This window comes from Aedes albopictus, chromosome 3 (assembly GCF_035046485.1).
Source record: "Aedes albopictus strain Foshan chromosome 3, AalbF5, whole genome shotgun sequence".
Classification (NCBI taxonomy): domain Eukaryota; kingdom Metazoa; phylum Arthropoda; class Insecta; order Diptera; family Culicidae; genus Aedes; species Aedes albopictus.
This window is the reverse complement of record NC_085138.1, coordinates 202,325,154-202,339,166: the sequence shown is the minus strand read 5'-3', so window position 1 is coordinate 202,339,166 and position 14,013 is coordinate 202,325,154. Positions and strand designations below refer to the sequence as shown.

The 14,013-nt window shown below is 39.5% G+C and overlaps 1 protein-coding gene across 1 annotated transcript; it reads left to right on the top strand.

Moving 5' to 3' along the window:
* The first annotated feature begins 10,624 nt into the window (after positions 1-10,624).
* LOC109416185 (ADP-ribosylation factor-like protein 13B) lies at positions 10,625-14,013 on the top strand. Its single transcript, XM_029863282.2, has 6 exons — positions 10,625-11,047; positions 11,106-11,236; positions 11,293-11,369; positions 11,422-11,835; positions 13,233-13,527; positions 13,587-14,013. The coding sequence occupies exons 1-6, from the start codon at positions 11,001-11,003 to the stop codon at positions 13,697-13,699; spliced, it is 1,077 nt and encodes a 358-aa protein (XP_029719142.2). The 5' UTR covers positions 10,625-11,000; the 3' UTR covers positions 13,700-14,013.

The following is a 14,013-nucleotide window of genomic DNA, read 5'->3' as shown; positions in this document are numbered from 1 at the left end:
AAACGGGCAGTGGCAACTATATTGCCACCTCAAAAGCTCGTTTTTGGGGTTACCGGGCAGTGGCAACTATATTGCCACCTAGATTTTTGAGAGTTTCTTTTAAATAAAAATTGCTTTGTACATGTAATAATGTAATCATTTCCATGATATTATACGTTGACAACTCTACTAGTTTTCTCGGTCTTATAAAGGGTTAAAACTGCTCTCAAAAGGACTGTTTGAACAAGAATTTGTTAAAAATATAGCATTTGTCATCAATAATTTCGTTGTTCTGCCAGCAAATGTCAGAACAGCGACAATGATAGGCTTTGTAAAAATAACACAAGTTTACAAAATAAAACGAAAGTCGTGAACTTCTGTCAACGACCAAAATTTTTTAAGCACAATTTAGTGCTGATTTCGAAACCGACCTTCAAAAAATTTTAAGTAGAACAGTTTTTGAGTTTAAGCTCAATATCGAGTTTTGTAACTTTTCAAAATATGTAATTTACTAAAATCTAAATATATTGCGTTTTGTTCAACCAATTTTTAATCTTTTTCCATAAATTAAAAGCTGAATACAATACCATTCGATCATCTGAAAGCAGGTTTCGCGTCAGATTGATGAAATTCTAGATATTGGCGAGTTTTAGGGACGATCTTCTTAAATTTTAGCAAAATTCCCAAAAATTTTTGAAGAAATGTATTTTTTTCAATAAGAAAAAACCAACTTAAAAATTCTTTCTCGACGTTTATTTGACATATCATATGTAGGCGAGTTACAGTAAAATTTTCAGCTCAATCGGAGCATTGATTATGGAGAATGAGATGTTTGAAGTGAGCGACTTTGCTTAAAAATAGAACAAAAATCGATTTCAAATTATCAACCTTGTATGGAAAGTCGAAAAAATTTCCGCTCTACTGTAATTTTTTTCCTTCGCGTTTCCGAACTCAGGGCATGATTCTACACCAAAAATGATCATCAGCTTACCGAGTTCAAAAATGCTGTAAACAGGGGTGCTGAAACAGGGGTGAAAATTAGTGATGTCATACAGATTTTTGCACAATGCATACCAATTGCTTTCGAATTATAATTATCTCATTGAACTTTTTCAAATCGATCAGCACAATTATAATGTTTAACAAATAATTTCTATGAATCATGCAAATTTTTCGGCAAAATTGTAAGGAACATTTAAGAATTTTGCGAAGATCTACACTACACACATTGAAATATGGCAACACTGAGTAATATATTTCATCAAGATGAAAATTTCTTGTGCTTGTGCTGCCCGGACGCCCGATGAAGAAAATTTTAGCCACGTATGTGGCAGCCCTAATCCCACCTAATACATCTGACAGGAGCCAACATCTATCGTGTATCCACAATGGATTCCTTTGTGGATACACAAATGTTTACATACAAGATGTTGAATTCTTAAAAATGGCGGCCTCGCACCCTGGTGATTTTAGCAGAGATCCGATCCGGTGTGAACTGGCTGGCGGCCCCACTGGTACCGCTCACGGCGTTGCCATGACGACTAGCACCAGCCAGCCGACGACCACCGCGCACGGCTAGACAAAACATACTGTTCGGTTCACTCCCGTGGGACATTTTCGTAGCCCTTTCAAGGGCTGTTTTAATTCACTTGCAGTATTACTGCAAGCGCGTTCCATAATTGTGTTAATGCCAATGTTGGCTTGCGCTGCCCGGACGCCCGATGAAGCCAGAATGAAGAAAATTTTCGCAGAGCTGATCCGGTCTGGTTGGCGGCCCCGCTGGTACCGCGCACGGCGACGCGACGACGACTGGTAAAGCAAGTGGCAACAGCCGACGACCACCACGCTCGGCTAGCCAAAGCATACTGAAGGGAGAAGCAAGCGGAGAAACTGGCTAGCAGTCCTCCGATGCATTCCCCTCGAGGTGTCGCGGAAGAATAATGGAAGATGAGAAGAAGACAATAACTTATATACTAAGCGAGAAAACCCAAAAAATGTGCTCGCTCGTGATTGGCTAAATAAAATTAAAACATAGGTTCACTTTTCCGCAATTTTCAATAGTTTGCTGCTGAAAATCAATAGTTTTCTCTATTTGACATGAAAGGGACATAGTTTTGCAATTGTTTGATGGCAAAATTTTAAAAATCGGTCAATAAATGGCTGAGTTATTAGCGTGCAAAATCTTTCATAATTTCGTGACGGTCGCAAAGTTTAGGGTGCTGTTATAGTTACGCGTGAGAGTGAGAGTGCGCGTGTGCGAAGCCGCAAAAAAGAATATCAACAACAGCAAATCCACGAAAATCCTTTGGACGCGCACTCCCACTCTCACTTTGAAGCAGCACTATGTCATCGCCGTTAGATTTTCATTTTACACCCGGTGCCGTGGTACAGTACCGTACCTTCCCCATAGATGTAGTTTATGTCAAATAATATTATGGCTAGTTTCCACTTTGTAAATACCAACTGTCGAGCCTACTGTGCTACAGTGCAAAAAGTTAGAGGGATATTTCCGCGGCCAATGACTTTGCTGACCTCGTTGCTGACTGAACGTTGTTTTGCTTTTTGATAGTGCCATGATTGTGATTTTGTCACACATGATTTTATTATTTATTCATCATCGCTTACAGTATTGTCGCGCTTATCTTAGATTCTCAGCAAGCTGCGTTCGAAACGCGCAGTTTCAGATCGCGCCCGACCGCGCACGTATGATTTGTACACGGTGTGCACCTTGGCTAAAACTGTTTTGCAGCCGCCGTGTACAAATCAAACGGGCGCAATCTTATGGCGGCTGACTCAGATCAGCAGGATCTGAGTGATTAAGCTAGGATGCACAATACAACCACAGACAAAGAGACGAAGCTATTAGATGAAATTCATTAGGGTTACATGCTGCATCATTTAGCCACAGACACACAGACATAGCACTGGAAAAAAATCCCATCAACCACGCTTTTGATGATCATGTCAAAATTGTTCTAGGTGTTACGTCTATTTGTTTGTGATTAAGCTGTCGTAGGGCCACACGACGGGCGGGCCTAAATGTCCAGGCACGCGAAGAGGTCGAAGTTCCAAACGATAATGCAGGTTACACAACTAAACCTGAACCACTGTGAAGCCTCACAACAGTTGCTATGGCAGTCAGTCTCGGAGTCAAGTACAGACATCGCACTACTATCGGACTCATACCGCATTCCTCCCGATAACGGAAACTGGGTAGCGGATAAGGGTTTAAAAATACGTGAGTATTTTATGCATTTTTCAACGCATTGAATTTTTTGGTGCATTTTCCATGCATTTTTCAACGCATTAGGCCAAATATCAAATTTTCTAACGCATTTTCAATTCAGTTGTTTTGGTAGTGATCTGCCTGGGCGATTGAGTGGGGTAGCCGCTTGACTAACGCGAGAGGTTGGGCCTTACTCGAAGCTATGGCTAGATTAAACGTGGATGTCGCGAACGAAGGCGACAAAAAAACCTACAGTAGGAATGGCGCAGAGTCCATCATTGATGTGACCTTCTGGAGCCCGGGTCTAAACCCTAGCTCGGACTGGAGGGTCGACGATGGATACACGCATAGTGACCATCTGGCGATTCGATACAGAGTGGAACACGGAAGAAGACGGCCGAAGATCATCGACCGTCATCGGGGATGGCTGACTTCGCGATTCGATAAGCCGGCATTTGTGGAGCGATTGTTTATGGAGAGTAACACCGACGATCTATCCAGCGACGATCTAGTCGGAACCCTAAGCCATGCATGTGACGCCGCTATGCCAAGGCGATCCCTACCCAGCAATGGACGCAAACCGGTGTACTGGTGGTGTCCAGAAATCGTAGAACTCCGCGCATCCTGTTTAAGAGCTAGAAGGAGGATGCAAAGGGCTCGTACCGATAAGGATAGAATTGAACGAAGCGAGGCCTGCGTGGCGGCTAAACTGGCACTGAATAAAGAGATTAAGACTCGTAAGCGGGCGTGCTTCGAAAATCTCTGCCAGGCAGCCAACACGACCCCATGGGGTGATGCCTACAGAGTAGTCATGGCCAAAACGAAGGGCGCGTCAGCACCCCCAGAACGCTCCCCAGAGATGCTGCAGAAGATCGTGGAAACGCTGTTCCCGCGCCACGACACAAGACCATGGGCCCCCGTTCCCTATAGCCAAACCGGCCATAGCGAGGTAGCCCCAGTGACGAACGACGAACTCATTGCAGTAGCGAAGTCGCTTAAGTTGAACAAGGCTCCGGGTCCGGACGGTATCCCGACATTAGCCATCAAGATGGCCATCGAGGCTAAGCCTGACATGTTCAGAATGGCTATGCAGATGTGCCTAGACAGAGGCGAATTTCCGGAGAGGTGGAAAAGGCAAAGATTGGTTCTACTGCCCAAACCCGGGAAGCCACCTGGCGACCCGTCGGCATACAGACCTATCTGCTAAACACCGCCGGAAAACTGTTGGAACGGATCATTCTGTCGAGGCTGATGGTCTATACCGAGAAACCCGATGACTCTGGTCTCTCGGATAACCAGTTCGGCTTCCGGAAGGGTCGATCGACGGTGGACGCTATTAGGGCTGTAACCAAAACGGCCGAAATAGCGCTCCAAAAGAAGCGAACAGAAATCCGCTACTGCGCGGTCGTCACGCTGGACGTTAAGAATGCGTTCAACAGCGTCAGCTGGACCGCCATTGAGTGCGAAATACACCACCTAGGAGTCCCGGTTAGCCTATGCCGGATATTGGAGAGCTACTTCCAGAATAGAGTGCTACCCAAGTAACCATGACGCTGCATATAGAGCATTAATTTCGCTTTATAGTGTATTATATGACATGCGATGTAAAGTTGTTTTGTCATATAGGTACCATTAAAGCAGGTTTAAAGTCGAAAGTGGCGCTACTATTGTTGATTTAAAGCAAGCTTTACTGTGGTGATTGCTAAAGCATATAAAATGCTTGCACCATATAGCTAATGCAATGAAATAGTATGGAATGTATACTTAAGGCATCATGTCAACAAAAGAAAAAAAGTATTTTTTCATTTTTCTGTCTATTTTTATCTTCTCATACCTCCGATACTCTCACTCTGATGTTTTTTATTCTAATTCGGGAATTGAACCTAGACTGCTGAAACTGGACTGCGATGAAACTCGGACGTGCTAACGCTGTGCTACGACTACCATGCATTTTGCACCCGGAAAAATGTGCAACATAAAGTAACGTTTACTTAGCTCGTGCTTTATTGATTTGTGTTTTCAGCAGCTCTAAAAAGTTGTGCTAGGGTCTGAATGCCATCAGTTATCATACTCTCCCAAATTCATTCGAAAACAAGCGATTGCAGAACCAATTGATTCCACAAACGAAGATAATATAAAGATATAAATTAGTCTGTGTTGATTCTGCTCTTATTGTTTTCATACGTGCTCACTTCTACCATTTATTTTATGAAATCGGAGCACTATGTTAAATAAGGAAACCAATACCTCGACCCCACATAATGTTTGTTTCCTCAGCATCTGATTGTCTTTATGTCCCAAGCAGAATAAAAAAAACCATGCACAATATAAATTTTTAGCAACATCTGAGCATGATAATCCAAGTTCTACGCAACAATCCATGAAAATTTGAGTTTGTTTTTCTTTTATTTTAAATGGTTGTGTTTCTAAAAAGGTTGTACAGATTTTTTTTTCGAACTGATGTTTTTTTCTGTTTACAACTATGAAAGCATTAGTAAAGGCATGTATAAAGTAATAAATCCTTGCATTATTGATTGCCATTAAGCTTTAAACATGGTAATGCAATGAAGCATCAGACAACGTCCCTATAGAACTATACCGAACTGTCAAAATCCCATAATGCTTCAATGCTTTCATAACGTAGATTAAACGCTTTATTACTTGACAGGTGTAGAATAAAAGTTATCTCGCATTAGCTAAACTATAATACGATTGAATTAATGTTATGATATAATGCTTGTGGTTACTTGGGTAATCTATGACACCGAGGAAGGAGAGAGGAGCTACAAAATCACCGCAGGGGTCCATCTTGGGCCCGGTACTATGGAACGCGGCGTATGATGGCGTATTGAGGCTCAAACTTCCACCGGGCGTAAAGCTGGTCGGCTTCGCCGATGATATTACCCTCGTAGCACAGACAAACAGACGTAACACTCTGTTAACCGTTATGTGTCCGACAAACTTTTTGCTTTTTTCTACACCGTGCTTTTTAAATGGGCGCTGGGTACCCGGGTACCCTGTCGGCCACATAAGGGTTAATTTCCATCGCACACTGATTAAACGGTCTTTTTCAAAATATGATAGTTGGCCAACTGCCCAACCGTGGCGCTCGCATAGTTTTTGTTCGAGTTTGACGTTTGCTCACTACCGCCACCTAGTTGATGGTCGGCCAAACATAGTTTTTTTAGCATTGGGCGATTATGTTTCCGTGACTATGATTTGAATCGAAAAATGTTCAAAGTGTTACGTCTGTTTGTCTGTGCTCGTAGTATACGGCGAGTCGATAGAGGAAGTGGAACTGACAGCAACTCACGCAATTGGCATAGTGGAGGATTGGATGAGGTCGAGACATTTGGCACTCGCGCACCACAAAACGGAGGTGGTGGTTGTAAACAATCGCAAGTCTGAACAGCAGGCAGTGGTCACCACAGGTGGATGCACGATCAACTCTAAGCGCTCACTGAAGCAATTGGGGGTCATGATCGACGATAAGCTGAAATTCGGAAGCCACGTAAAATATTCCTGCAAAACGTGTATTTATTAACTATTGCATGACGTCAGTCACCATGCATAAATTCATAGGAAGTGTGAGGGTCTAGTGATTTTGCTAAACATAAGGGCACTCAACACATATTGTAATGAGTGGAAAGGCCATCAAAAATAAAGTAATTTGAATGATACCTAATTTGTCAAACATACATTAGATAACACATTGTCTCAGTCATCAACTAATTGCCAAGAAAGACAACTTTTCTAAACTGGATGACTGAACACCTGAAAATTTCAAATTCGAAAAGTTGTTAGGACACAAATCGAATCGAAATTTTTAACTTGGCGAAAAGTTATTAGAACAAATCGAACCCACAACAATCTCATTGTATAATAAACGTATAACAACCCAGATCACGGGAGGTCTCAACTTATTCTATTTATCTGTTTTCAGAGTAGGTACATTACATTGGCATGAATGTTTTCTCCCTTTAGAAGGAACTGGAGAGATGGATCTGACAGGTGGTCTAAAATATGTCCACCCCTGATTATGTTGAACATATTTTGGCCATACCTCAAACCACCACTTTAGTAAATATTATCGCTCCACCGAGGTTAAGAACAGTTTATTTTGAGTTCTAACAAGGCCCTAACTACATTCACATAAAATAAATATTTATTTGTCAAATTTAATATACATATCTTCGAAGCCGACTACAAATTTGTCACCCTCTTTGATTTTGGTACTTTTCCGTGCGTTTCTTTGGAAGTGAAAACATTTTCTCTATTTTTGATACTGAACAGCATATTTAACTGACATCCAAAATAAAGATCATCACATAGTTGAATACTTTCCGTGTTCCAATAAAAATGTACCAAGATTTAGTAGAAATTATGTGATAAATATCATAAAATTCCCTAGGTGGGCCAAAATACCTGCCCGGTCCAAAATACCTCCACTACCCTAGGCCATTATGATACTGAAATGAGTAGTATAAAATGGAAATTATGATACTGAATTGCATAGTAGTTATTTATGTAACGAGTTGCAAAAAGTTGAATTTTTCAGCACGAGTCGTACATTTATCCAACGAGGCTTGCCGAGCACTATAAAATTATATTTTATACCTGCTGTTTCGGTAAGGTTACGGCCTACTTTTCCGCATGATATCAAACAATTGCATTATGGTTCATAATGCAACCAATTTCGGTTTCACCTCAGTAGACGATCATGGACGGACAAACCCTTATTTGAAAGCTCTTCAGATGTACTTTCTGATAAGGGTATCCTCAGCTGCACCTTTTTGCCCCTAAGAAAGATATTTATCCCTAAAAGTCGATGAAAAAAATCATAAATTTATCTATAACTCGTCTCATTTAATACTTACAGCTTTGATGTCTTCGGCAAAGTTGCGTATTTTATTGATACATACAACTTTGCAGAACATTGTATGGGTCTAAAAATACAGCAAATGTATGTTTTACTTAAAAAACGTGTTTCTAATCTAATCTAATCTCATAGGGTATCGCGCCACTTGGACGGTGGCTTCTATATTCGTCTGTTTTCCACTATAACTCAGTCCATTTTGAACCAATTGACTTGAAATGTTATACACGGGTAGATACTATACCTATCTCACCACATTCCAAAAGTTGTGTTAATTGGTTCAAATTTGACTGAGTTATAGTGGAAAACAGACGAATATAGAAGCCACCGCCCAAGTGGCGCGATTCCCTATTAACGCAGCCATTTTTTGAATGCATCCTGGAAAATGAAGACTTTTCAAGTCTATCATTTTTCTTGTCTAACGGCCAGGCCAACTGCGCAGCATGTACCGCAGAGAAGATTTCAAGGGATAGAAAGATTTCAACATAGTCAATATTTGAAAACATTCTACACATTGAAATCGAGGGGAAAGATGGAAGCGTGGACCTCCCGTACCAAACGCTTCCAGATAATGATATAGATATTTAATAGGGTATGTGTTCCATCAATAATCTCACGCTCCCATATTCACCCTATTCGAAAACTAGCGATTACGGCACCGATTGATTCCGTTCTTTTTGTTTTCATGCGTGCTTATTCCTAACAAAAAATACAAAAATCAGAAACAAAACAAACAACGCTTCAATCCTTTGTTTTTCGTAGGATGAAAATGGGAACCACATGCTTAATAAGGGAGCCAGTACCCTACATGTTCGCATGTATTAATACGGTGGTATACGGTGATTTGCTAAAAAATATTGGTTAGTGCGCCAGGAATGGTGGTAAGATTCTTCACTGAAAAGAGAATAAAGGATTAAGTAATATATACTGAATAAGGCATAAGTGATACGCTCGTTATAGTTACTATTTTTTAAAACATGGTATTATTATACAATAAAATTACCTGAATCCTCCTGAAACAAAAAGGTTTATTAGCAGTTAAAAATAAAACATAAATTAAAACGTAACCATTACAAAAATACATCAAATTTTAATCTGGTATGCTACCACTTTGGGCAGTAAAATAGCAAGATTAAAATTTGATGCAATGTGGTAGATCTTACACCGTAACGCACCGTTCTAAGGTGATCTACTCACGTTACGGGAATGTTTTACTTAAAAAACGTGTTTTGGGGTTAACTTTCAAACACAGGCCTCTATCTTCATTGGTGTAAAAACAACAACATTGACCTCTTCAGAAAAGTTGTTTGGAATCGAAAATGCTACTACTTTGCCAAAGATGTCAACCCTCTATCTCAACAATTTGAAAAAAAAAACTGCATCTCACTTTTAGGGGGATTGATCCAAAAACTCTAACTGTTCAAAGATGGTGCTGGTCATTCCCGTCAACTTTGCGGAAGACACCATTGCTCTATTTCCTCAATCCTACGAGCTATTAATTAAGAGCGTGAAAATGGGAAAATAAACCATTGTGCACTGGCATTTTTTTGGACAATCCAAACAATCGTCTACGCCTGTTTGTCTGTGATGTTACGGTTGCCATGATGTGTCCCATTTTACCGCTCATGCATGATCTGTCAAAATTTACAGATTTCTTAAAATTGAATTTACTTCATTTTTTGTTCATTTTTCTTCTCTATGATTTATTAATTCAGTAACAAATTTTGAAAACGACGTATAATCAATGGTGTAGCATTGATTATACGTCGTTTTCAAAATTTGTTACTGAATTTATGTATTTATTGTTATATGTATTTCAATCAAAAACTTCAACTATCTGAAAAATAATATAAAATCTTCTTTACCACGGGGAGCATGAAAATCAAACAACGTTCCTCAGACCAGTTCTGCTATATTCTAATTCTGTATTGGAAATTAAACAAACATAACAAAAACAAATAGGGTAGAAGCGTCAGTTTCAGACAGTCGAGTGGTTTGGCCCTAGTGCGTTATTCAATCTGTTACAATCGAAACTAGCAAAAAAAAATTTTTTTACTGCGAAATCCTGATATACTATGATGATTAAACCAAAGAATTTGATTGAAAAATGCAAGAAAAAATATTTTTCCTTAAATAAAATTGCTCTTAGGGGCTGTCTATTAATTCCGTAAGAGTTTTTTTGGGGGGAGGAGCGATATGACTGAGAATTCTTACACGCCATACAAAAATATTTTGGCTCTCATAAATACAAAAAAAATCTTACAAGTGGTGTCGTAAAATCGTGAAAATTCCCTTACGTAATAAATGGACATCCCCACATGTCTATTTTGGCCAGTGTGCTTCCAATAATATCACCACCCAAAAAGTTGAGAATATGGCCAAAACTGACGCAGTGCTTCTATTTTGAACAGTCTCACTTTTAATGCAAAAATCTTGTCTTGATTTCGGTAGTTTTCTTATAAAGTATTGGCGATTAAAAGCACAGGTTATGTGGTGAAAATTTGAAAGTTTGAAAGGGAAATGTCACTAAGGTGGCCAATAGATTGAAATCTTTCATTTAACACATTGGTAGCTTTCATAGGATTATTATTTTTATAGAAATGATTTTCCTTAGGCTGGCCAAAACTGGTGCCGGCACCCTAATCCTATTCCATCTGGCGTTGGTATATGCAAAAAGTCAGAGTAACTGCCACGTGTTGCACATTGTTTATTGTATTACTATGCTTGGTTGCCTTGGCAACCGCCACTGGTAACGGTTACTATGCTATGAATAAACAAAATAAATTGTGTAATATTCAATTACAATATTGTAATAGAGTGCTAACAAGATTAACGTCCAGTTATAAATCAACAAAGTTGATTAACATTACTTTCATCTCGTGTCGCACCTATAATATATAAACGAAATTGCTTTATCCAATGGGAAACTTGATTCAACGCTGCTGTTCTTGTTCTCAACCAAACGAGTTAGTGCTGACAAAATCGAATGAATGCATTGAAAACTAACAAATATAAAAATTTCAGTGAAACATTAGGACTGCTATTGATAGGACTAGACAATACAGGAAAAACGGAACTAGCCTATAAAATATGTGGAAATAAGCGTGATGAGTTTTTGCAAACTAAAGGATGTCGGGTGTACAATGCAAATATTGGTATGCTGAAGAAAGTTTCAAGAGCTAATAAACCTAACTCATTTCTATTGTTCTAGCTGATGCTAAAGTCCAGTTGACGGAAATTGGAGGAGCACCGGAGTTCCGAGACCTTTGGAAATATTACTTTTTAGATGTACGTTGATTGCGTCAGTATTTTTCACTTCTCTAAAGAAATGTTGTTTCAGATGTATGGCGTTATTTTCGTGATAGATGCTTCCAGTATCAACAACATATGCCAGTCTTACAAAATATTCAAAAACCTGATGGCACATGACTTCCTCATAGGCAAACCTTTTCTCATCATTGCCAATAAGCAGGATTTGCCAGGTTCTGTGGATTGCATAGATATATGTGAATACCTAGACGTTGAGTTCCTAGCCAATAAATTTAGAAATCCCTGCATGCTGGAAGCATGCGGTAACTGGGAGGATGAGTCAGATGAATATGACGGTCTGATGCTTGGAGTCAATTGGCTAGTGAAAACAATTATTTCCAACAAACAATTCCTCACCAATAGGATAAACTTTCATCGCGTTATGCTAGAGCAAAGTTCAAAACTGTTCCAAAGTCATCGCCCGTGCACCGGAATCCGCCGAAAGGTAAGCTTCAGGTGTCAATTAGAGTCAAACACCCGTATAAATATTAAAATCTCAATAGCAATCTATAATACTAGTAAGAATCAACACACTTAACTTTAACCTGGATTGTTAACCTTTTTTAATCATTTTCGAAAGTTGTAATGTATCTCTGTACCACAGACAAACAGACGTCTCACTCTACTCACTTTCCATCGTTACCCTTTTTAACGGTCAGTTCAAATATTTTGTAGTTCGCAAATCTCTCGGTCACGGGGCTCGCATAGTTTTCGCTTCTGTTTGACGTTTGCTCACTACCGCCACCTACTGAGTGGTTTGCGTAACACAGCGTGGTTAGCATTGGGCGATTATGATTTCGTAACGATGATTTTTATCGCAATTTGTTCCAAGTGATACGTCTGTACAATACAATCCATTAACAGAACTACTGAAAAATTCATGAACCATTTTTTTTATATTAGTATGATTCCAACACAGACAAACAGACAAATTTTAAATTCATAATTACAATAGAAATGGATGTGAACCATCAACAATTTGTTAATGAATTGGTATCTGCTTCTTACAAAGATTATAAAAATAACCATAAACAGGCTGGGCAATACTTGGGACAAGTGAAAAACTCACCAGCGTGCAGTAAGGCGATGCCCATAACTACCCTACATACACTACCCGTCATTAGTATAGACTCACAAAAAGTATTGCAACTATATTGCATCACCCTGACTCACCTCGATATCTCCAAAACCTGAGGACATACAAAGATGCTGTCTTCAACAAAGTTATTCAGGAGCCCAAAAGCAACAACTTTTCTGAAGACGGCAATTTTTGTAGGTGTTCTGGTTTTAGAGATATCGAGGTGAGTCAGGCTGATGCAATATTGTTGCAATAATTTTTGCGAGTCTATACTTATGACGGGTAGTGTACGTAAACTCAATTTTGATCATCTATACTTCTCCCCATGTAGACTTTCGTTCATATGAAGTTTTTAAGAATTTTTATGGATTTGTAAGCCCTAGTCAACTGACTTCAGGGTTTATTACCGCTTGTCTCGGTCTGCAACTTTCGACCAAAACGATTTAACTTTTCGGGTATATGATCCGGATCCATAAACGCGCGGGTATTTAGCGAGACCATGCTGAGGGTGATGGGTTCAATTCCTGGTCGGTCCAGAATCCATTCTTAAAGGAAATATTCTCAAAGTTCTTGGACATATACGCCATCGCACGTCATAACACCTGCAAAATTGCAAGCTTACAACCACAGACAATTGTGTTCCTCTTTTGGATTAGTTTATATTTGTACACTGTAAACAACTACTCCTCTGAGAGGTGAACCTGCGTCTGGCTGAAAGCCTTTTTAATAAAGCCAAAAAAAGACTACTCCTCATTTCATTCCAGAGTTCACGATTCAGCAAAAGAGAGCTAAGACCGAAAACGGCTCCTTCGGAATACCGGAGCTGGTTGAAGGAAAACGACAACAATTATCTATCCAAAAGAAATAGTTTTGCTTCCGATCGAAGTGGAAAAAGTCAGATCACCAATGTGGGAACCACTGAAACAACCACGACAGACTCCAACAGCCAGCCAGACGGACTATCGATGGTCGAGGAAACTACTGAAAATGCCGAAGTTGCCGAACGTGCCGAGGTTGCTGAAAACGGCGAAGTTGCTACGATGAATGAAAATCACACCGGTAACAAGTGAGCATCTCAATAAATACGTTTCATAATGGAAACCTTTGCCTATTTTCAGAAACCATAGTTCTAATAACAAATCTACCACCCGAAGATTTAACCGTTGAGGACCTCTCTTTGACACTGCATAATTCCGAAATTAACAAACGGATGAACGGAATTGCCGTTTAGCAATATTGTGAACCGTTTGTAACTTTCTCATGTGCCAAGTATTATAATTTGATATGTACCGCAAACAATGGTATTAAAACATCTAAATAAAAAAATAGATTTGTGTGAATCCAAAGACAGATTTTACTTTATTCTGTTATGTCAGTTTCTGTTCCAGTATTGATGGGCAATGTCTCTAAAACCAGTAAGCAAAAAGAATGTTGCAACATTGTTTTTTTAGTCGTAGTTCATGTGCAATCTTTCATGTATTGCTTATTGTTACATCCTGGAGTTCGCCTATCAAACGGCATCAACTCACCAAAGTGAACCCTCTA